This window comes from Phyllopteryx taeniolatus, chromosome 7, assembly GCF_024500385.1.
Source record: "Phyllopteryx taeniolatus isolate TA_2022b chromosome 7, UOR_Ptae_1.2, whole genome shotgun sequence".
Classification (NCBI taxonomy): Eukaryota; Metazoa; Chordata; class Actinopteri; order Syngnathiformes; family Syngnathidae; genus Phyllopteryx; species Phyllopteryx taeniolatus.
The window spans coordinates 21466227-21491925 of record NC_084508.1 but is presented as its reverse complement, the minus strand read 5'-3'; the positions used below and the strand labels follow the sequence as shown (position 1 = coordinate 21491925).

Below are 25699 nucleotides of genomic sequence, written 5' to 3'. Positions count from 1 at the left end.
CACTTGTTAAACAGCACAATACTGTAGGCTCACTCGGCAGATTACAAAAACAGAAACAAGGCTGCAGTGGATATAAAAAGTATACACACCCCTGTTCAAATTACAGTTTTTTTTTTGTGTTGTAAAATAATTTTGACCAAGATAAATAATTTTGGCGGCACGGTGGCCGACTGGTTAGAGCGTCAGCCTCACAGTTCTGAGGTGCGGGGTTCAATCCCTGTCCCCGCCTGTGTGGAGTTTGCATGTTCTCCCCGTGCCTGCGTGGGTTTTCTCCGGGTACTCCAGTTTCCTCCCACATCCCAAAAACATGCATGAATTGGAGACTCTAAATTGCCCGTAGGCATGACTGTGAGTGCGAATGGTTGTTTGTTCCTATGTGCCCTGCGATTGGCTGGCAACCAGTTCAGGGTGTACCCCGCCTCCTGCCCGATGACAGCTGGGATAGGCTCCAGCACGCCCGCGACCCTAGTGAGGAGAAGCGGCTCAGAAAATGGATGGATGGATGGATAAATAATTTTCAAACTTTTTTCAGTTACCTAGAATTTGTACAACTCAATGTTTTATTTTTTAAATTATTATTATTAGCGGCACGGTGGACGACTGGTTAGAGCGTCAGCCTCACAGTTCTGAGGACCCGGGTTCAATCCCCGGCCGTGCCTGCGTGGGTTTTCTCCGGGCACTCCGGTTTCCTCCCACATCCCCAAAACATGCATTCATTGGAGACTTTAAATTGCCCGTAGGCATGACTGTGAGTGCGATTGGTTGTTTGTTTCTATGTGCCCTGCGATTGGCTGGCAACCAGTTCAGGGTGTACCCTGCCTCCTGCCCGATGACAGCTGGGATAGGCTCCAGCATGCACACGACCCTAGTGAGGAGAAGCGGCCCAGAAAATGGATGGATGGATGAATTATTATTATTATTTTTTTTTATCTTTTAGAGAGGGGAGGTCAAAATAAACAACTGAAATAAACTTGAATGAGATTGACTTGGACTCGACGTTTAACTTGCTGTCTTTTTGGCCAGGTCACCATTTCAAGAGATGTTATGTTTTAAGTGGTCTTTTACCTGGTTAAATAAAGTTTAAATAAAATAAATGTAATTAAATCTCCAGCACGGTGAATGACTGGTTAGTACATCTGCCTCACAGTTCTGAGGACCCGGATTCATATCCGGCCTAGCCTGTGTGGAGTTTGCATGTTCTCCCCGTGCCCGTGTGGGTTTTCTCCGGGCACTCCGGTTTCCTTCCACATCCCAAACACATGCGTGGTAGGTTAATTGAAGACTCTAAATTGTCCGTCGGTGTGAATGTGAGGGCGAATGGTTGTTTGTTTATATGTGTCCTGTGACTGGCTGGCGACCACTTCAGGGTGTACCCCGCCTCTCGCCCGGAGTCAGCTGGGCTCCAGGACACCCGCGACCTTAGTGAGGATAAGCGGTATGGAAAATGAATGAATGAATGAAAAACAAATCTGGTTGCACTCCCTCTTATAAGTGGCATGTGTTCAGAAGTAACAGTAACTCAATTCAAACTCACTTTGATTGGCCCGCGAAGCCCAATAGAAGGCTTTGTGTGCGAACATGTGACTTTCTTGTGTCGTTTGATGGGTGAATTTGAGTCAAACATCACTGTGGTAATCATGGTGGATTGAAGCAATGGCGCCCGTTGCGGAAGTCGAAAACCAAACTCTAAAAATAGATCAATTATTGATAAATGAAAGTCGCAAGCGGCATGTAGATTATTGGAACGGAGTACAAGTACTGTTTCTTCTTAACATAAATACTCAAGTAAAAGTAAAAAGAAAGTTTCACTAAAACTACTCTGACAAGTACAATTTATCCAAAATGTTACTTGAGTAAATGTAATGGAGTAAATGTAGTGTGTTCCTACCCACCACTGCTTATTTGTGGGTTACCTGAAAGAGAGTATTTAAAAAAAACAACAACTCTAACCTGATACATTCATGTGACAAAATATTTTGGCAAAATTTAGTGTTTTGGTGCTGAAATATTTTTTTTAATGGCAAAACACTGTGTTTAGTGTTTGATCTAACAAAATATGGCATCGGTGTATCAAAATAATGGTCTTTATTCACCAACAAATTCATTCTGAAGTCCCAGTCTGGCGGCATTCACTAATTTACTACTTCTTTCACTCCACAGAATACATTCAGCGGCTGAAATAAGTATTTAACACGTCACCATTTTTCTCACTAAATATATTTCCAAAGGTGCTATTGACATGAAAATGTCACCAGATGTTGGGAACAACCCAAGTAATCCATACATACAAAGAAAGCAGAACATAAAAGTTTAAAAATAAAGTTGTGTGTAATAATGTGAAATGACATGGGGGAAAAGTATTGAACACGCCAACTGGTATTTATTTAATACTTTGTACAAAACCCTTGCAATGACCAGTTCGACGCCTCCTGTATGGAGAAACTAGTCAAATGCTTTGCTCTGGTGTGATTTTTGTCCATTGCTCCACACAAGCAGTCTTCAAATCTTGAAGGTTCCGTGGGGTTCTTTTATGGACCTTGAGTTTCAGTTCTTTCCATAGATTTTCGATTGGATTCAAGTCAGGTGATTGGCTGGGCCATTGTAGCAGCTTTTTTTTTTTCTTCTTTGAAACTAATTAAAACTCCACTGAAAAGGTGGCTAACATATTGAATTAGTACAATAGATAGGTAACACCAAGTCACGCCATCCAATTTTTATTTTTGCATGAATTTGCTTAGAAACTAACAGCATATTGATTTCCCACAACCCTCATTCTAAAACTCCAGTGTCACCATGCGCATCACCACTTTTTTATACATTTTGTTTTTAGGTTTTATATTTTAAATTGCTTTTTTTCCCAAATTTGTGCAACAGTTAAGAAAGTTACTTTTACTTTATGCCTTTATGTTATTGGTCATAAAGATGAAGGCTCAGTGGTAACAGTGATTAACTTATTTTTACACTTGTATGAGACTTAAAAATTTGTTTGGTTTTTCTATGACAAAAATTGGCTGAGAAACACAAAGGGACACAGTGTACAAATTAACAGACAAAAACATTAAGTTAAACAGGTCAAACCAATGACTGTACTGTAGTGCTACCACAAAATTATAGGTGTTCTGGCACGTCGACCAATATTACAGATCACTAAATTAGTTAGTTAGTTTGTTTCCAGCATGATTCAGAAAGCACAAATAGATTCATGTTCCTGGTCCTGATCCAGATGCAGAATTCTGCTTCTGATCCAGAGGATTTGTTGGAGGTCTGTGCTCTATTGGGTACAATTTGAACTGCTGGGTTTGGATCTTGTCCGATAATAACATGTATTAGATTGAAACTAACTAGCTTGAAATGAAAACAGCATCTGATGAGTCAATCCGGATGAACTTGAATATTGTGGCTGCTGCTGAGTGATGACAAACACAAGTGCCGACGTGAACTTTCACTTGAAATGGATTGGTTTTTGCAGCACCATTTGACTTCATGTACCTTGAAGAATACAATATGTCACTACATACATGGTATTATTTGTACCTATAAGAGTAAGGAAAGCAGCGCATTTTTCTTTTTCCAATTTTGCACTGAGTATTGAGGAAGACATATCAAAATTCCCATGTGTCTAATCTCAGATGCACTGTCCTGCAGAATATGCAGCGCTCTTACTAGTAGCACAGTAATTCGGTGTTGTCGGATGGCGTCAGGAATGCAAATTCAGCAGTAATGGAGTGTGAACTTCTATCTTTGTAAGCGGCGCCTCTCCATCATTGTGCTCATGCAGTGGAAAGCGCTTTGGGCATTCAGAATGGTGCGAGTCAACAGGTTAATGTGTAGAATGCATCATGTCAAACATTTCTCACTCTAACGTTCATGCTAATAGAGGTATTATCACACACTTTAAACGACAAGCCTCTCATGATCAATGAATAGTCTCTGTCTTTGTCATTCAGTGCTGTTAATACTAATGAGCCACTGATCAAAAAAGGATCATTTAGTTGTTATATCTATCACTTGTGAAACACATCCCTGACAATTTAAAGCTCTGTGTGTTTATTAAGTTGCAAATCAACTGATCAATTTTATCCCTATTGATTTGGTCCGAGGGCCCAAATTTACATAATCCATTATAGCAGGCCCATTGATTATCTTCAATTATGACACCAAAACAACGCAACACTTTGGCTAACAATTACAAAAGTTTTAGTTATTACAGAAGATAAAACAAGAATGAGTCTTTGTAGCTTGAAATAACATTGCCTATGAATAGAGGTGGGTAGTTGTTGGATTTATCTTACCCAACATTATAAAAAATAGACACAAAAGGAATGAAGACGCTGGTTTCTTTTTCTCATGAGGAGGGCGGATGGGAGATTGTTCAGATTACAGCCTCTCAACACGCTCTAAACAATCTCTCCCGTCGCTCCTGCATTTATTTGAAAATAGGGAGGTTTCTAAGTTTACAAGACATAACGTACTAAGCTACAAGACACAACACACTAAGGGTAGGGTTTCAAGGTGAAAACATGGGACCAACACCTGCCACGTCCCGGCCACGTCCTTCTCTCTGATGATTCCTGCTGAGTCATCTTCTTGAAGGCGAGACATGTTCCTTTCTCAAAATGGTCCATAATACTAATGCAAGCTAAGCAAATAAATGATAACTTCTACAATATGTTTAACAGTAGTGTAGCCAAATATTGTACTCAAGTAGGAGTACTGATGCTGTAGAATAATATGATTCAAGTAAAAGTAAAAAGTGCGGCACGGTGGACGACTGGTTAGAGCGTCAGCCTCATAGTTCTGAAGACCCGGGTTCAATTCCCGGCCCCGCCTGTGTGGAGTTTGCATGTTCTCCCCGTGCATGCGTGGGTTTTCTCCGGGCACTCCGGTTTCCTCCCACATCCCAAAAACATGCATTAATTGGAGACTCTAAATTGCCCGTAGGTGTGAATGTGAGTGCGCATGGTTGTTTGTTTGTATGTGCCCTGCAATTGGCTGGTGACCAGTTCAGGGTGTACCCCGCCTCCTGCCCGATGACGGCTGGGATGGGCTCCAGCACGCCCGCGACCCTAGTGAGGAGAAGCGGCTCAGAAAATGGATGGATGGATAAAAGTAAAAAGTAGTCCCCCAAATAATTACTTGAGTAAGAGTAGGAAAGTACTCAGTGAAAAAACTACTCAGGTACTGAGTAAACGGTGAGTAACTTAAATCAGCATGAACGTCAAATAAAATAAAATAACTAAATAAAATATGAATTTGCAAATTCAGATATTGCTGAACTATATCACTTGATCTAAAAATATTATAAAACAACAAAAGATGAATAAAATCATTGTAAAAGAACAAATTAAGGCAAATTCAGCTCCAAGAAATGGTCTTATACTATTTTGTTTCCACTTGTTAAACAGCACAATAGGCTCAACAGGTAGAGATTACAAAAAACAGGAACAACGCAGCAGTGGATATAAAAAGTCTACACACCCCTGTTCAAATGCCAGGTTTTGGTGATGTAAAATTATTTAGACCAAAATAAATCATTTTAGAACTTTTTGCACCATTAATGTGAGAGAATTTACACAACTGAATTTATTATTTTTTTATTTATTTATTTAAATAAACTGAAATGATCTTTTTCAGGTCACAATTACGAAAGAGATCGTCTGTCTCAACTGGTCTTTTACTTGGTTAAATAAAGTTTAAATAAAATAATAATATTAGTAATCAAATAAATCTGGTTGCACAAGGATGCACTCCCTCTTATAACTGGCATGTGGCTGTGTTCAGGAGTAACCAATCACATTTTTTAGATTTTGTCATTGCCACGGTGACTTTGCATCAATTATTTTGATAATCTTTAATATTGGTGGACCAGCCAGGATACCATGACTTCTTTATCTCCATGTCTTTTTCGCTTAACAAATGGACATTTAGCGGTACTCTACTACTCTTACAGTTTTACTGTTAGTAGAGTGGAAGCTTAAAGGTCAAACAATCAGATCAGGGACGGTAACCTCTGATTCATTTGGATTTCAGAACAATTTTTAATTAAAATCTGTTTCAGGGTCAACCTCCTTTTATACCCAATCATGGCACCCACCTGTTCCCAATTAGCCTGTTCACCTATGGGATGTTCCAAACAGGTGTTTGATGAGCCTTCCTCAACTTTCTCAATCTTTTTTGCCACCTGTCCAAGCTTTTGTGGAAGGTGTTGCAGCCATAAGATTCTAAGTTAATGATTATTTGCTAAAAACAATCACGTTTATCAGTTTGAACATTAAATATTTTGTCATTGTAGTGTATTCAATTAAATATAGGTTGACCATGATTTGAAAATCATTGTATTCTGTTTTTATTGATGTTTAACACAATGTCCCAACTTCATTGGAATTGGGGTTGTACAATTTGACATACTAGCAGGTCAAAATGTGCATGGCAGCAAGTTTGTCTCATATTATTGATCATGTTCTGCATCTGCTGACACAGATTTTGCACTGAACTTGAAATATAGCTGACTGTGCCTCTCAGCGCTCATTAAACTACATTTTCTACTCTAAAAGAACGCTGGCTAAGAACAGCAATAATAAAAAAAGACAAGATTTATGTAGACTTTTTACACTCATTGCAGTGCTAAAGTGTCTATTAAAGTCTTATTTTACAACTCTAGCTTTTAAAGCCAAGTTCATTACTGTCTTATATAAGCAGAGTGTCGTTGTGGTTGACATTGATTTGGTTTGCCTTTGTGTTACTTGTATACTTATTTTCCCCATTAAACATGTGTTACACCCTCGTCTTGTATGTTGACTTTATTTCCGTTATTAGTGTCGCCAGGTTTCCTTTTGCTCACCCCCGTCTTTGAAAGTCGCAAACACACATACTAATCGTGCAACGTAATTTGAGAATTTTTCTGCTCTTACGATCCAATCCAGCAAAGGCCCAACTATCAGTCTTGAAAATATTATCCTGAGCGTTATCCTTTCGTGTGGGTTAAGAGTGATTTTTCCTCCCCGATCTGCTTAGGAAATCGTCAGGGCAGACAATCGTACATGTTAAACAATCAATTGAGTATTTTTACACTTTTACACTTATCTCATAAGTCATTCGCCACAATAAAAATTACAAAGAGTTTGCAAACTAATTGTAGTTAGCAGATAGGCTAACGGTTAGCCTAACAAAATAGAAATGTTGTCTTCCACAACTACTCTTTGTTTTTCATTGCATTTTGCAGTAGTCTGGATGCCCCACGGCAACATGCTCCCTGTCACAGGTCAATCTTGGGACTACGAAAGACTTGTGGTTTGGAGTACATCACATACTATAAGAGCAGTAAAAACACAAGTGGTGATTTTTTTTCTTTTTCCTTGTCACATGGGGGGTCGCACACATTTGAAAAATTGTTTAAGATGTTAAAAATCAGTATGTGTGGACACCGCTTTAGTTGAAATCTTTAAATTGTCTTAAATGGGCACAGAGGAGTAAGGGTTTGAGGGGACTCTACGGAGAATCTCGAGGAACCACTTGGGGGAATCTTATTTCATTATTTGTAGGCTCTTTGAATCCTCAGCTCCTACCACCAGTGATTCTATCGAGGAGTCGAGGAGATCACTCGAGGAGCAAAGTGGTTTTTGGAGCGATGAGGAGATGCCGTTTCTTCAAGGTCTCCATTGCACTCAGACGTCAATTAATGACGACACGGGTCCCTTCTGAGGCAGATTAATTGCAACTGCTGCAACATATGTCCATGACAGCTTTATGTGAAATCATTCAATGTGATCAATGAAACATCCATCCATCCATCCATTTTCTGAGCCGCTTCTCCTCACTAGGGTCGCGGGCGTGCTGGAGCCTATCCCAGCTGTCATCGGGCAGGAGGTGGGGTACACCCTGAACTGGTTGCCAGCCAATGGCAGGGCACATACAAACAACCAGTCGCACACACAGTCACACCTACGGGCAATTTAGAGTCACCAATTAATGCATGTTTTTGGGCGGCCGACTGGTTAGAGCGTCAGCCTGACAGTTCTGAGGACCCGGGTTCAATCCCCGGCCCCGCCTGTGTGGAGTTTGCAGGTTCTCCCCGTGCCTGCGAGGGTTTTCTCCGGGCACTCCGGTTTCCTCCCACATCCCCAAAAAAACATGCATTAATTGGAGACTCTAAATTGCCTGTAGGCATGACTGAGTGCGAATGGTTGTTTGTTTCTATGTGCCCTGCGATTGGCTGGCAACCAGTTCAGGGTGTACCCCGCCTCCTTCCCGATGACAGCTGGGATAGGCTCCAGCACGCCCGCGACCCTAGTGAGGAGAAGCGGCTCAGAAAATGGATGGATATATATATATAAAGAAATATATGAGCGCAGATTTTGAGAGTTGCACGAATAGAGAGAAGTCGCCAGCTCAGTGTGTGAATAATTGATGCAGCAGCTCACCTCCGCAGGGTCAGGAGCCGGGAAAAATGCCACCTCCAGCTCAACTTGCTCAGGCATCCATCTCCTCCAGGTTAATACGACCTCATGCGGGTGCCACTTTATTTTCTTCTCTAATCTGACAAACACCTCTTCCTCAATTCTGTTTCTGGAAGGCAGTGCGGTGTGGTGTATTGATGACTTTAGAAAAAAATGCATGGGGGGTGGTGGTTAAAATAATGAGAAACGAGATGCAATTTTATGCGTGGCTCACTCCCGAGCTTGTATGCAGTTAAAAGGTTGTCATGCTGTGTCACAACACGGATTTTAACCCCATGTTATTTCAAACATGGTCGTGTATAGACCATTACTTGATAACCTTCGAGTTGTAAACGACGCCACGTGGAAGCAGTGCCCTTGTATTCAGGATGTGAACAAATTAATTGAATTTTCCTTTTTTTTCTTCCTGTTATCGGGTTGAATGTTTTGAGCCCGTTTATGAATTGTTTGCACAATCCATGGGTTGATCCATTTAAACCCCAATACCCTCCAAACGGATTGGAACAGTGAGGACAATGACATTTTGTGGTAATTGACTGGAAACATTTTGAGTTTACAGCAATAAGTTAATCGGAGAAAAAAGACAATTCATCTTTTATTTCAGATATTTCCAGAACCTAGAAGATAGCATTAATTAATTTTTGTATTGGAGCCAGTGGCAGTTTCTGGCATTTACATTATGTGCAGCCACACGGGGCGGGATTTCTGGGGAAGCGGCAACACGCCCCAAAATAAGAAAAAAATACTGTGAAAGTTTTCTTTTGTGTAATACATGACATCTGTGCCCCACAGTTCGCTTGTTGGAGCTTGGGTGGCGCTTTGCGCCCCTCTCTCTCTCCATGGCTCTCTCTCTTCCCAGTAATCAGGTGACACCACGCCACCAAGCCATCCACCTGCTCACGCCACCCCCGGCCGCACGTTCCCTGTCTCAACAACCCGTCAGTACGCCTTAAGGATTCAGCTCCATATCCTCTTCAATAAACAATTCACCACAAACCTCTCAGCCTCCGCTTGCTTCTGGGTCCAGTTAAAATCATATCGTGACAACATGTCAACCATTGCTGTTTGTACTGGAATTTGAGCAGCCTTGTGGAGTCGCCGTCTGTAGAAGAGAGAGCAAAGCTCAGGTTTAAAAAAAACAAAAAAAAACAGCAGCAGTACAAGGATATCATAGACGATTTTGCATCAAAGAAGGCTAGAAGAAAACACCTTTTGGAATAGTTTAACAATCTAAATTTAATCTGTGTGGTGGGTCTCGCACAGGGTCCTATTCAAGATACGACCCCCACTGATTGGAATCGATAGGCTTGAGTGGATTTAAGTGAATAAGATTTCATATTTAGTTCAAGCGCGGCACGGTGGACGACTGGTTAGAGTGTGAGCCTCACAGTTCTGAGGAGCGGGGTTCAATCCCCGTCCCCGCCTGTGTGGAGTTTGCATGTTCTCCCCGTGCCTGCGTGGGTTTTCTCCGGGCACTCCGGTTTCCTCCCACATCCCAAAAACATGCATGAATTGGAGACTCTAAATTGCCCGTAGGCATGACTGTGAGTGCGAATGGTTGTTTGTTTGTATGTGCCCTGCGATTGGCTGGCAACCATTTCAGGGTGTACCCCGCCTCCTGCCCGATGACAGCTGGGATAGGCTCCAGCACGCCCGCGACCCTAGTGAGGAGAAGCGGCTCAGAAAATGGATGGCTGGATATTTAGTTCAAGCTTGTGACTCACTGACATAACTAAACCTTGGCATTCTTATTTTGTGATGCTTTTCCAGGCTTTCACCACAGACTCTTTCGGTTGTTGTTTGTTTTGGGTGGGTTACTCCCTTCAGTTTCTTCTTTAAGCAGGTAAAGAATATACTGTATGGTTCAACTCTTAAGATTGGCTTGGACAGTCCATGGTAAACTCCTTTGTTGATTTCACAGTATGTATTTTGTGTTATTGTCTTGCTGCATGATAAATGCTCTCCCAAACAGTTCAATATCATCTTTATTTAAATTGGCAGGCAAAATGTTTCTGTAGATTTCCAAGTTCCTTTTTGCTGCTGAAATCATGATGAAGATTAATGAGCCTGTCCCAGAAGAAGCAGTGCAAGAACAATCCATGGCATTACTTCCACTGGGTTTGAAAGATGAGCTTGTGTGTGGGGCACATGAGCACATCCTTTATTTTTTGAAAATTTCTAGCATTTTGGTTAAGGTTATTCTTGGTTTCGCAATCCATAAAGCTTTCATAAAGAATTCTTGGAGGATGGTCTAACAGTTGTTTTACAGGCTTTCTTTACAGCTCTCATAATGTATCTGTCAACAGCTGCTGTTGCTACCAATTCATTATTCTTCAGGGCATACTAAATGGTTTTATTGGCTATGGTCAATGTTTGTCCAATGGCTCTGATTGATTTTCCATCTCCATTTAGCTTCACAACCACTTGTTTTTCACCTATAGACATCTCCTTTAACTTCTATAAATGTACTAGTCACAGGTAAAGGAAAAATCTGAAACTGAGCTTAGATATTTAGTTTTATTTTATTTGCTATTCCAACAGTTCTGGAATTACTCGCGTAATAAATAGGCACATTAAGCACTAAAGGGGCCGTCTTCGGGGTTGTGTATCAGATTCACTGTTGATATCAAACCCAAATGTTTTCAGCCTCCAGCAAAAATGAAGGAACTGGCCGCAGAATGTGGCAGTATCTTTTGTGTCTTCCGCATTTCTGTTCATTTTCATTGCTATTACAGTACTTAGTTACATGAGAAAGGCAAAATAGGTGTTATTTTAAATTAATAAGTTTTTAACTGAGCATTATAATGTATGTAAAGTCAGTTCAATACAGTTTGATACAGATCTTGTAATGGAACTCATTAGATTGCGCTGGTGGTGATAATGTTTTTGGTAGCCGGGTTAGTTTTTCCTTAAAACAAAACAATTTATCAGGACAGTGTTACAGATTGGAGAAAATATAGATATTTGCAAGTTCGACTCTCCCCAATGACCTCAGAACCCTGAGCCACTGTTGTTCTGGGAAGAGCAGAAAAATTGATGATATTCACAATCAATACAGGGTTAATTATGTTCTTTTTCTTTTCCGAGAAAAACAGAGCCTTGTGTTGGAAAGCTTTCACATCTGTAATTATTATTCTTGCTACATCTATACTTGTCAAAAGCATTACAGTCGGCCTGGTCAGACATACAAATAGGTATGTTCCCAGCAAGTGCATTCTCAGGAGAAATTAGTCGATCCCTCAATTTTGTTCATGTTGTGACTTCAATCTGCAACATGAGCATTTGTTTTAAAGCCTTGCAGCCAAACACTGTTTTGTTGTTTTGGACATGGGGTGAAGATGCAAAAAAAACAACTTTAATTTGCTCTTTTTGCAATGCAGTTTGGTTGGTTAGGATATATTTTCCCAAGCAGATCAGACTGTTTTTAAAAAATATATAAATATGCTGATTTGCTACAACTGCATTCTTTTTCATTGTGTAAATTCTAGAGGGAACATATTGAGCGGTCAAAGTAAGACAACTGCAAAACGTTATGGACATTTGCAGTTCTTTGAGACGGATATTTTTGACAGATAGTAATGTATATATTGACCAAAATACAGTGTGAGCTAGGGGTGGGGCAAAATACTAATATTGCAAGATAACACATTGTTCCAGTATCAATTTATCAAAATCAGATAGATACTGTTACTGTGCAAAATGTATGCTTAATGTGTCAGAAGACTGGGCAGAGCTATGATGATCTTAACAAAGCTCTTGATTTCAATGGGTGTGTATTGTGATTATGGTTAGCAAAACATTACAATGCTATCACATTGTGAGTTGTGTAATATGGTCACTGACAAAAAGAGTGTTTCACGTGACATGGACTGTTTACATGATAAGAAGCATATTGTGTATTTTTTTTTTTTTTTTGTATTTGTTATCTTATTCATTATTGGCGATTGATGTGAGTTTGAGCAAATATAGACCTGTACTGAAATTATGACATACTGTTATCTGGTAATATAAGTCTTAAGTGGCCTTGGATCCAAATGGGCAAACAAACAGTGACAAAGCAGTCTTTCATGAACGCTTTATGTACCTGCTGTAATTATACATGGACAATAAAATCCACAGTGCATACACATCATACTACTGCTCGCTTTCGCTCCTGAAGACAAATACTGCCATTTGAACAGGGGATTGGGGATGTTTCCAGTAGTCGCCGTGGAGACCAATTTACTGGGTGCCTAACATGGGTTAATTTCTTTGGCAAATCATCGTAAACTGGACTATAAAAAGCTTTAGAATGTTTGTTTATTGTTATTTTGAGGTATTGGGTATTGGTATACTGTGAAATGACAACGCATGCACATTCTCAGGCTGTCAGTGAAGGTTGGGACTACCTTATCCCAAGAGACAAGCAATTTTTCCTACAAATTAACTGTTTATTTCTTAATACATTCTCTGTGACTTGCTTCAGTCAAAATACGTCAAGGCTCAAGAATTGCAGCACTTATCACCCTCTCTAAACAGCTCTGTTTTAGAGCAGCCAGTCATCAAGTTGGCTCACATGCTTGCCTCCAAAAATCTCTTATGGATGATAAAAGTGTCATCGCTGACCTTACGTGGGATGGAGAGCACATGAAACAGTTTTTCCATCCGTGAGGCAACAGCTGGCGCTCACAACATCCACTGCTGGTTTATAGTCAGGACTTGGCTCCATATTTTGCTACTTTAACCAGTGATAGCGCACACGGTGATTCCCACTCTTTTAAACAAAACAAAACCCACATAGCGTTTGGCCTACCAATGCAGGCGAACCAGGTTGCACAATAGGAACAGAAATTTTGTGGTTGTTGTTGTTCTTCCGAATTCTACTCCCTATTCCAGCCCCTCCACCCAGCGACCCTCTTGGGGTGGAGGAGCTGGCACAGCGGTCAGCAGGACAGCTCTCCCCTGTTCCTGTCATTGTGAAGCATAACTCACCAAGCGTTGGCTTGTTGGCTCACTAATCGTGAACGTAAGCTGAAAGCGGACGTGGGTGGTGTTTTAGTTTAGATTCTATTTCGTTTTGTTTCATGTTTTCCTGTGTCCCATGTTGTACATGTCTTGTGTGCTCATTTGGTTATTGTGTCTACCTTTTCTCGTCAACCCTCTACCTTGTGTCAACCAATCAGCTCCCTCCAGCCACTCGTGTCTTGTCCAGGTGTTCCTTGGTTTCTCGTCAATTTGTTTGTATTTACTTCACTGCTTTCTTTCAGTCTTTATTCCTGCATTGTCAAATGTCGTTTATCAAATGTAGACAGTTGTCCTAGCCCATGTTTCCATATCCTGTCATGATAGTTAGTGGTCAGTATTTTGGTTTCCATCCATCCATTAATTTTCTTCACCGCTTATCCTCACTAGGGTCGCGGGCTGCTGGAGACTATCCCAGCTATCTTTGGGCTGGAGGCGGGCTACACCTTGAACCGGTCGCCAGCCAATCGCGGGGCACATTGAAACAAACAAATATTCGCACTCACATTCACACCTACGGGCAATTTAGAGTCTTCAATCAACCTACCACGGATGTTTTTGGGCTGTGGGAGGAAACCGGAGTGCCCGGCGAAAACACACGCAGGCACGGGGAGAAAATACAAACTCCACACAGGCGGGGCCGGGACTGTGAGGGAGATGTGCTAACCAGTCGGGCACCGTGCCGGCATTTTGGTTTCCGTGTTTCATTGTTACTTAGAATTAAGATTTTTGGACTTTAACGTTTGCTCCATGATCCTTGTTTGCCTTCTTTGTTTTTGAAATGAAATACCTTTTTTGATATTCAGCACTCCTGCCTTGCCTCCCTGCATTTGGGTCGTCCACTTTCTGCCTTGCCTCCAACACCTTGAAAACCTGAACCTGACAAGGGGGATATTTTGAGGTTACACTGGTGATCTGCTCTCATTCATTTAAATTGCACCTGCTGTGAAGCTTGAGGCAATTTTTATGTGACATTGCGTCCTTCGATGTCTTACTTTCATTGCGAAGCACAATTCACACTAATAGGGAATGTGAACTGAAAGGATACATTGGTGAAAATTAAGAGGTGAGGATATTTTAAGCTCATTATTCGCTCCCATTCATTAGAACTGAACCTGCTGCGACAGTATGTATACTTCTTGGATGTATTTTTATGACTTAGCAGGGGCTGAGCCTCGCTTGCTTAAAACCTGGAAATGCTGTGTTGTCATTCAGCTTAGTTGAGTGGGTGGGTACTTGAATAATAATTGACACACAGTCACACGCACACACCGTCTGTGACTTCAAATCCACCATTTTGCAAACCTAATTCCGTTTATTTACTTTCGCATTCAAACGACAAACCGCAACTAAACTTAAACCATGTCACAGACTCATTTTGACCTATGTTATGCATAAACAGTAGGAAAAAAAATGATTCTGTTGGAAGGGGACCTTTAAACGGAAATTCCATTTTACAAATGGAGTATTTCAGAATATCATTAATTCCAGTCATTTCATCACATGAAAAGTACATGAATGTCAACATGAATATGCATTTTCAAATGTTTGTCCATATTAATTCATTAGTATCTATGTATACAATTTGTACAGATATTGTTCAGCCATTTTCAACCTTTTTACGACGCACGTCTTTGGGATGTGGACGGAAACCCACGGAGGCACGGAGGGATGATTTGTTTGGCAGTAAAGAACAGTACAAATACAAGAAAGAAATTAAGAACTATTTTTGAATATATTTTAAATTAGGTGATGTTATAAACTGAAGATAGCAGTAAAAACAAAAAATGTGATTCAAATTCTTTTGTAAGTGTACGTTTTGGCCGAGGGCGCCACATTGTGTATTGCCGGCCCTGCACCTATCCATCTCTCCTCTATGGCGCTTGCCCTCATTAGGGTCGCGGGTAGCTGTAGCCTAAACCACCTGACTTAGAGTAAAAGTAATGGTACATACCTAGACTGGTCGCCAGCCAATCGCAGGACTCATACAAACACATTTTCAGACCTATTGGCAACCTTAACACGCACGTTTGCGGCATATGGGAGGAAGTCTGAGTAAGCGGAGAAAACTCACACAAGTAGAGGGAGAACATCTGCCGACAGCCATCTACAAGTTACTTAATGAGTAATTTTGTCAAGAGAATATCAATTTGATGAGCTAGAGTTACTTCAAATTGATGAAATACTAGGAGATTGTCATCCTGGAGGACTGCAATTCATATACTGTATGTAATTTTCTTGTGGTGCTAAACTTTCATTCGCCCTCCTGATGTTTGTCCAGGAAAATGGCTGAACAGAAAGTGCGTGTACTGGGCCTAATTTAGCTTCCGAACATGCCCAACCGCATTCGCTGCTGTTTTGTATTGAGCACTTAGTGAAAATCAATTACTGTACATTCAACAGAAACAGGAGGCCAAAACAACAGATTTGCTTTGAAACAATAAAGTATTATAATTACAGGATATAGATTTTTTTTTAATGTGAGATATTCTAAAATAATACATAATTCATGTAATAGCCAACTCTTTTATTTAATGGCAGAAGTTCATATAATTCATTTCTTATTTATATGACATATCAAGTCAAACAAATATGTCATTCTTGCACACACACAAATGCATTTCAGAATTAATATACAGAAAGTTCTTTTGGTATGACCATGTTTTATAAAAAGTTATATTTTGTAATCAGGTGCTTGACAGGAAATACAGAGATTTGCACTACTTTTACTGGAGTTGGCATCATAGCATGAGCGCAGTTAGTATTACATTCAGAGCAGAGTAAGAAAACGTATGTAATGAAATGTAATCTAATGATACATACGTCTGCAGATGAATATTGCATTCACACTCTTCATTGATGACGTAAGATTTTGTATCATTTAGCGCTTGAAGCGTTCCAAAACACACAAAAATCAATTAGTCAGATAAGATAAATAATATTTCTTCTGGTAAAAGCTGCGTCAAAAAGAAAAAGAAATGATAAAATGTATTATTTGTATTTTATTTAAGAACAATAAGAGGATTTTTCTGTATCTTTGTGTACCGCATGCTGATATGTAACAGCGACCTTCTTTTAAGTGTTCTTCATCCTGAAGAACAAGCCCTGCAGACACTTTTAACTCTTCACTGGATTCTATAAAAAAAAAAAAAAAAAAAGACAACACAAAGAGACAGAAGTCAACACTCATTAATAATACTACTACCACAAAGCAAAAGGCAGACATTTTAATATGATCCTGGTAATAAGATGATGTTTTTCACACAAACCAAAAATGAGGGTGATCCGTGATATCGTTCCTTTCTGCCGTTGCTTGACAAGCAAAGGCAGGGGGTCACGGTGTATTGCGAGTCAAATGTAGATTAACAGCAAGCCCAACACCATGACAGCCGCTCACTCAAACAGCAGACACTCCACTGTTATATTATGTATGGCACCCGCCCCAAATCGAGAGCTCCAAGTCATAAAACTGAGGATGCTTGACTTCTTCAATTGAAGCTGCCATCGCATTCAATTTATCGCTTCACCCATCACAGGTGGCTTCTGCCACAACCACAAACATGGCCTGATCCAATTCCTATTTGCTACAAACGGGATAGGGAGGAATCAGCAGATCTTATTTGAATCCTGAGGACAGCATAAGTATTACATAGAAGTCTGCTGCGTGAGAGCGTCAGCAGGGCAATTTTGGGAAATGTGCTTTACTTCCTGGCAGTGGGGCAGCAAGTGGGAAATGGTATTGAAAGAGCCAAAATCAGATGACTTGAGGACAATGAAGACAGTTTAAATGTACTAAAATCTAGATTAAAGCATCAAATGAAATCCAAGAAATTGTGTTGTTTATGAAGAAAGGCACATTATTGCTACCCAGATGGTTTGGCTTCAAGATGGATATTTAGAGTACAGTGGAACATCAAAATTGTAATGCCCCAAAGATTGTACCATCTTAAAACTGACCAAAATTTTCAGGAAATCATGCAAGATGTCAGAAAAACCCAAGCGCCCTCAGCGCAGCGATTAACAAAGGGCCACGTTTTGCTTTTCTTTGGCTTCATGGCTTTTTATGCCCCACCAACACTTAATCCAAAGATGGATAGAAACTGAGCATGACATCACCACTTCTTCATTTTTATATAAAAGTACATTTAGCATTTTCTTTTTTTTGCAAAACTTGCTGTATGCTGAAACAAGGACTACCATCAACAAACGGTATTAAGAGAAAAATACATTGGGAAGTTACATGACGTAAACCACATTCAAAGCTGTAAGACACTTGTTCAGCTTCATCATACATGTCATGAAGGTTAAAGACCCAGTAAAGTGAATTCAGAGATTTGTTTCTCAATACATTATACATTTTTATAGATAATTTCTTGAAACTATGCAATACTAAATTTAACCATTTTTAAGCGCCTAGTGACGCAGTTTGACTCGGGCATGACTTGGCCCATTTCTACTACTACAGCATCCAGTTAGCTAGCTAGCTAGGCTTAAACCCTGAAAAATGCACCTTCCCTGGATGCCACAATTTACCAAACAGCTTGGAGTCATTATTTGAATTCCCAAGTGAAGTGGTGACAGCGCGGACGAGACTGCCGCCTGAGACGAGACCCTGAAATCTGTTAGCTTGCGAGCTAGCTGGTGTGTCGTGTCAAATTTTCTCGATACTTAACTTTAACCGTGGTTAACTTGCTTTTACATTTGAATGATGGACAACATTGTCTGTACAGTTAGCAATCAATCATTTACTATGGTGACAGATTGACCCTTAAACAGATCCATTTTATCTACATTCCTATGGGAGATCGGAGGGCGACCAGTGTACCGAAACCGATTGTGTTGAACTTTTGAGGTTCCACTGTAATTCAAAACAAACAAAATGCGATGCATGGAGCAATGGTGCACAACAACGGACAGAGTTAAAGAGAGAGAACATATAAATCAAAGTGAGCACAGAACCTGAGAAGAGGATTCTGCGAAGACTCTTGCGGAGGAGCCTTCTGCTGGCCTTGCAAAGACTTTGATGTCTTTCTGCAGCAGAAATACAACACTAAAGCTAAAATACAGCATACTACAAATGGAGATATGAATCTACAAATGAATTGTGAGAGTAAAGAGAAAACAATTTGTTTTCTTAAGGCTTTTTTTTTTTTTTACTACAACCTGAAAAAGAATCCCCAGAAGGCTACACTAAGTGTGCACAAAAAGAAGTCTCATTTCTGATGGATGGTCATGTGGCAGTAAATGGGCCACTTTGAGCTGCATGGATAGATCACGGTCTCCAACAAAGTAACACAATCACGTTTTTCCCCTAGCCTTCATTTGTCTTCAGTTTGACAAACGTGGTGACCAATTGAGTAGGTCGAGTGAATAAACGCAAAATGCTAAATAAGACATTTCTACAGTAGAGTTTTGTGCCTAATCGTCACTTTTAAAGTACTGTTTTTAATCAAACTTTTGACTTTTTTTGCATTCAAAAGTGCAAGCGTACAGAGTTTAAGGTTAGTTACAAGCTTGAATAAAACTTTATGGATCCATTTACATTGACTAATCATTACTGTGTTTGGCAAAGCTGTGCCCCACCAGATCCAGTAGTTGAGATGATTGTTAGTTTCTAACAGAGTTCAATTTCTAAAACTGTATAAGTAGTTCATCACATATATAGTGTTTTAAAAAATATATAAAACTAAAAAAATAAAAATAAATCTGTATAAGTAGTTCATTACATATATAGTGTTTTTTTAGGCACCGTATATAACTGGGTTCCCGTCAAATCTCCCAGTCCTTTCTCTTCGGTGTGCTGTAGTAAAGGCTGTTGATCTATAGTGTTGCACCTGCTGCACAGTACATTGCTAACAGAAGAGAAATTGGAAGTAAAACAGTACATCAGACAGTAAGGCAGTACAATAGTACTGTATTTTCTTGGTGTGTAGCCTACACAAAAACAACACATTAGAGCACACGTTTCAACATTTTCACTGCCCTCTACAGTGTGACATTTACAATCTGAACTTTTATGAGGACAAAGTATTTAACCTCTGGCAAAAGAGCCCTAAAACAATTAACAAATTAGTGCCTACAAATCAGAGGGATTAATTAAAAAAATAATAGTAATAATAATAAAATAATTTGAAAAAATAATAATAAATCATTTGGTGGCAGCACTGTGCATCATTACAAAATACTTTTTCAACATCTTTTGGTTTTGGCTATTGATCTAAAGATTGGGATTTTATAAAATAGTTAGCAACTAGCTGCCGTTGCCTTTTTGAAACTTACAGCAGCAGCAGCAAGTGCTTGATCCAGATCTTCAATGATGTCAGCCTCGTCCTCCAATCCCACAGAGAGCCGGATCAGGGTGTCACTAATGCCCAAAATGTTCCTTTCCTTCTCGGGCACCGACGCATGAGTCATAATTGCCCTGCGTTGGAAGATGATGTTGACAGATTGGTGTGAGCCATTTGCTTCAACAGGTCTGTGTGTGTGACGAACACATCAGGCACACCTCAAAGCCCCAGGATTCATCAAACTTTCCAAAAGGCTTAAACACTTCTTATGCACATGGAAAAATGTGATTAATTTCATGTTCAATCACTGCATGCAGTACATAATGTAAAACGATTACTTGTGGGTATTACATTTTGGATGCAGTTTCTTATCTTACATAACAATACATCATAACATAGTAAATCGTACTGTTAAATATACAACAATTTAAATTACTTGAACTTTGGTGCCTAAAATTCAAGCATTAAAAAAAAATAAATAAATACATTGTTTGTCAGCACCCTATAACTCAATTCGTTAGATCACTGCTTCCCTCTTGTGGCACTTTGCCTGTCATTGCAGCTCTGCAGACATTCATCCATCCATTTTCCGGACTGCTTCTCCTCAAAGGGTCGCGGGCGTGCCGGAGCCTATCCCAGCTATCTTTGGGCGAGAGGCAGGGTACACCCTGAACTGGTCCCCAGCCAATCGCAGGGCACATATGAACAAACAACCATTCACACTCACATTCACACCTACCATGTTTTTGGGATGTGGGAGGAAACCGGAGTACCCGGAGAAAACCCACGCAGGCACGGGGAGAACATGCAAACTCCACAAATGTGAGGTTGGATTTTAACCCGGGTCCTCAGAATTGTGAGGCAGATGTGCTAACCAGTTGTCCACCGTGCCACCTGCTTTGGATACAGTGCTGTAAAAAAGTAGTAGCCCCCTTCTCAAATTCTTATATTTTTGCAGTTTCTCCACTTTAAGATCATGAAACAAATGTAAATACACCCCAAGTGAACACAAAATGTTTTTTCCCCAATGGTGATTTCATTTATTAAGGGGGGGAAAAAAAACTATTCAAAGTGACATGGCCCTGTGTGAAAAAGTAATTACTCCCCTTATTAAAGCATGAATTAATTGTGGCTAATCGCAATTTTTGGTTAGTTGATCACACCCAAGCCTGATTACCTCCAGACCTGTTCAATCAAGAAATCACTTAAACAGAATCTTATCCGACAAATCAAGTCGGACAAAAGATCTAAAAAAGCTGCAACAAAATGACACGGTCCAAAGAAATTCCAGAAAAGTCCATAAGTAAAGTAATTGACATCTTTCAGTCTGGAAAGGGTGACAAAAAACATTTCTAAAGGTTTAGGATTCCAGTGAACCATAGGGAGAGCCATTAACCTTATGTGCGGAAAACATGGAACAGTAGTGAACCTTCCCAGGAGTGGCCGGCCAAAGATTCCCCCAAGAGAACAGCAATGACTCATCCAGGAGGCCACAAAGGAACTCAGGACAACTTCTAAAGAACTGCAGGCCTCCCTTGGCACAGTGAAGGTTAGTCTTCACGACACAACAATAAAGAAGAGACTGGGCAAAAAATGGCATCCATGGCAGAGTTCCAAGGCGAAAACCACTGCTGACCAAAAAGAACATAAAGGCACGAGTTACCTTTGCAAAACTAAATAAATAAATACATTTGAATGATTCATGAAGACTTTTTGGGGGAATATTATATGAACTGATGAGATGAAAATGTAGCTTTTTGGAACGTGTGTGTCTCGTTACAATGCAGCACAGCATTTTAGAAAAAGAACATGATACCAACAGTCAAACATGGTGGTGGTAGTGTGATGATTTTGGGCTGCTTTCTTCTACAGGACCTGGACAACCTGTTGTGATTGATTGAACCATGAACTCTTCTCTTTAACAGAAAATCCTTAAGGAGAATGTTCAGCCATCAGTTTGTGACCTCAAGCTGAAGTGCACTTGGGTTCTGCACCAGGATAATGATCCAAAACACACAAGCAAGTCAACTTCTGAATGGATTAAAAAAAAAAAAAGGAGAAGGTTTTGAAGTGGCCTATTCAAAGTCCAGACTCAAATCTGACTGAGATGCAGTGGCATGACCTTTAAGGCCGTTCATGCTTGAAAACCCTCAATTTTTGCTGAGTTCAAAGAATTCTGTAAGGTAGAGTGGGCCAAAATATCACCACAGAGATGTGGAAGACTCATTGCCAGTTTTACAAAACACTTGATTTCAGTTGTTGCTGCTGAGAATGCCCCAACAAATTATCAGGTTTAATGTGCAATTACTTTTTTTACACAGGGCCAGGTAACTTTGAATAGTTATTTTTCCTGAATAAATGAAATCACCATTTTAAAACAGCATTTTAAGTTCACTTGGATTGTATTTGTCAGATATTACATTTATTGATAATCTTAAAGTGGGGAAACTAGGAAAAAATACAATAATTTGAGAACGAGGCCAATACTTTTTCATGGCACTGTCAGACATGCAAACACCAAAGGCATGAAAAGGGTAGCAAAAATAAATAAATAAATCCATGTTGATGTAAAAATTTAAGATTAAAATTAATTTTGTCTCATTTCTTTACTTTTTGGTTCAGGCCTCCAACTTGAGCCAGGCCCATCTCCACCTGCAGCTAATACCTGCTTAAAGCTGTGCAACATGAATAACATCCTCCTCTTTAAGCACTCTCATTCTGGAAAATAATTGACTAAAATCATTGTTTGTTTCACTTCATTTTTCACTATTTCCAACTTCAAAGGCTAATCCCAAATGCATCCTGCAGGAAAATATTAAATTGGGTATTTTTCTGTCTTTCTTGGCCATTTCTGAATTTTAAGTTAGTTCATTTTGTGTTGTGACATCCCTAACATCGCTCCGTCGCTTAATACATTTAACAACATCCGTAAATTAATTAGCTAATTGTAGGCATAAGATGTACTAGCGGATCAGCTCTTGTCGCCGATGTTACGTGTGCTTCGCGGTTCCGCTGGGACCCAACCCAGGGCCACGACCCGCAGCACCTCAATGCGAAAATACAAAAGACCAGTGCAACAAATACGACACTGGCAAAAATGAGCAAATGACCAAAAATGTTGCTTTAACTTAAGAGTAGCAATAGAGGATTTCCGCTCCAGAGGTGGGTAGAGTAGCCAAATATTGTACTCAAGTAAGAGTACTGTTACTTGACAATAATGTGACTCAAGTAAATGTAAATTTACTGCAAGGTGTTTTCTCAAGTTATAAGTGAGCGGAAATATCCATGTTTGGGCAGAAAGTGCCAGAAAAACACTCCAATACATGAAAGCTGTTGTTTTTGTTCGTCTAAATGCAAACACGAGTAGCGCGCCGTTGCCTTTGTGATATCAACGACCTTCGCAACATGGTGGCCATGTAGGCAGGACGATCAGCTGGGCTGGTTTATCTCGTGTTAATACCTATGCCCGGGAAGCCCAATAGAAGATGTGTCACGTGACTTTCTTTGATTGGTGAACTAGACTCAAACGTCACTATCGCTTAAATTGGATTGGAGCCAACATTGCCCAATAAGGAAGTCGAAGTCTCACGCACAAAATACTTGATAAATAAGCAATAATTGATAAATAAAAGTAGTGAGCGACATATATATCCTTGTAACTGAGTAAGATTACCGTTACTTCTTAACAGCACAAGCGGCGGAGTGTGAGTCTCGTCAACTCCTGTGACTTATCCAAAGCATGTCCCGAGCGCACAGGCAGAACCTCAGGCCGATGCGCTCGCATATAAGTCAGCCACGGAGTAATATTCAGAAATACATCTGCGTGTTGATGGTGGATGGGTGGAATGGGTCTTGCTGCCAGCGTTCAAGGAGTTCGAAACAGCCTATGATGACAGCGACGGCGACCCCGCTGCCCCCTCACCTGAACGCATCACTCTTCTTCAGTACACCAGTTCACTTAAGTCCCTAGCCTTAACAAATCACTCTTCAGTTCTTCAGTTTTCCAGTACATTCAGTTCACGTAAGTCCCTCCCCCGCCTGCACAGCACTGCGTGACGCTGGCTGCTCATTGGTTATTCACCGAAGTGAGTGACAGCGCTGTCGAATCGCAAGTCACATGGCAGTACGTTGAACGAAGTCCCACCCCCGCCTGCACGCTGGCTGCTCATTGGTCATTCGCCGAAGATTCAGAAGTGAGTGACGGAAAAGCTTCAGCAGTTACGTTTCTGCTCCCAGCCAACTCGCTAGCCTCATGGGGGCGGGCGGCGGCAAAGCTAAAAGAACGACTCATTTCATAAACTGACTCAGTTCAGTTCGTTCACTAAAAAGATTTGTTCTTCTGAACGAAACGTTCGCGAACAAAACAACACTACCCCCTACCCACCCAGGAAAAAGTAATCGGATCGAAACGATTCACGTAAATGGCCTATTTTGAGTTCAAAACGGCGAATTTCGCCGAAAGGCGACTGATTTGCATGTATGCTATACAGTACAGTAATGCATATTAACTATCCATCCATTAATTTTCTATAACGCTTGTACTTATTAGGGGGGAGAGGCGGGGTACACACTGGATTGTTCGCCAGTCAATTGCTGGGAACATATAGAGAAATTACTATTCACATTCACACCTACAGTATGGAAATTTTAGACTATTCAATTAACATAACGTGCATGTTTTTGGAATTTGGGACAAAACATCCAAACGCCACACAGGAGGGCCCAAGCTGAGCTTTGAACAAATATTAAACAATAATAAATAATATCCAATAATACTTACGGCTGTTCTGCTAAACTTTCATAACCACCAAGACTCTCGGCCACTGAAAACATCTGAAATGGAAAGGCCGGAGAAGACAATCGGTGACATTCACATTACATGGCAATTGTAAAATCCACCACTGTTAATTAGAATTTTAAATACCGGTACTTCAAATAAAAATGACAAACAAAATAAAACAAAACAAAAAACAGTGATTTTAAGTCAACATCTACAAATATTATTGGAGTATTTTAGAAGATTACAAAAAGAAACAGGGAATAATGACTAATAAATTCATTCTACCATGCCACAGACCAGAATGGTTAAATGAAAATATTGCGGCCAATTACTTTGAGACTCTTGAGGAAGGTATTGGCATGTTGGAGTTTCCCTTTAATGTAGAAGGTGATAATTCCAGGACATCCTGTGCATTGTCTTTTCACCACTTCATACTGCGGGTGAGAGGGCAGACCTGTGACAACAAGAGGGGTGGGGTGAGGGTGGGGGGGTATTTCAATAAAGAACCGGTAGACAGCAGAAAGTGCACTCACAGTTTTCATTTGCTGAAGAACGATCTTTGCATCTGCAGCTATTAGAAGCTCATTTGAAAGTGTGTCGACGGCACGTACGTTTAACAAGCCTCTTAAATTCCACATACATTTTAATTAGGCTTTACACAATCAGGATTTTTGGGGCCGATCACCGATCAGCGAATTTAAAAAAACGATAACCGATTTGATCACAAGATGGAGGAATGTGTCTATTTAAATGACCTGTTCATTTACTGTATGTTCATTTACTGCATATATACTTGTGTACTTAATTGCTCAAAAAAATCATATTTACAATAAATTGTAAATAACAATATCTTTGTTCCTCTATTTATGCCAGTGAGGCATAGTGACAGAAACAACAAATAAATGGTCTTCTATTAGATGGCATGAAGTAAATACAGTAATTAATGTGTCCACTTTTTTGTGACATTTTTGTTTGTTGGTGTGCCGTGAGATTTTTCAATTGTAAAATATGTTCCTTGGCTCCATAAAGGTTGGAAATCACTGCTCGAGTCAGATCGTGTATTCTAATCCGTCAGGTCAAACCAACATTACAACACGAAATAATGGGTCCTAACTTATTGTAATTAAATTACTTTATTGTAATTAAATTACTTCACAAACACCGAAACTTTACAG

At 40.1% G+C, this 25699-nt stretch overlaps 1 protein-coding gene across 10 annotated transcripts in view; it reads right to left on the bottom strand.

Moving 5' to 3' along the window:
* Window positions 1-25699, bottom strand: part of LOC133480311 (cystathionine gamma-lyase-like) — a 47849-nt gene that overhangs the window by 12227 nt on the left and 9923 nt on the right. For 2 of the 10 annotated variants that reach the window (XM_061778116.1, XM_061778109.1), the window contains 7 exons: window positions 24857-24978; window positions 24525-24577; window positions 19737-19878; window positions 14248-14336; window positions 9454-9558; window positions 8421-8565; window positions 7661-7720 (listed from right to left, as the gene is read on the bottom strand). In XM_061778116.1, the coding sequence (XP_061634100.1) occupies window positions 7676-7720; window positions 8421-8565; window positions 9454-9558; window positions 14248-14336; window positions 19737-19878; window positions 24525-24577; window positions 24857-24978 (701 nt within the window). In that variant the 3' untranslated portion in view covers window positions 7661-7675. Of the gene's footprint in view, window positions 1-7660; window positions 7721-8420; window positions 8598-9453; window positions 9559-14247; window positions 14337-15969; window positions 16593-18416; window positions 18489-19206; window positions 19310-19736; window positions 19879-24524; window positions 24578-24856; window positions 24979-25699 lie in introns of those variants that run through there. The other 8 variants (XM_061778111.1, XM_061778110.1, XM_061778115.1 and 5 more) reach the window with 8 other exon arrangements.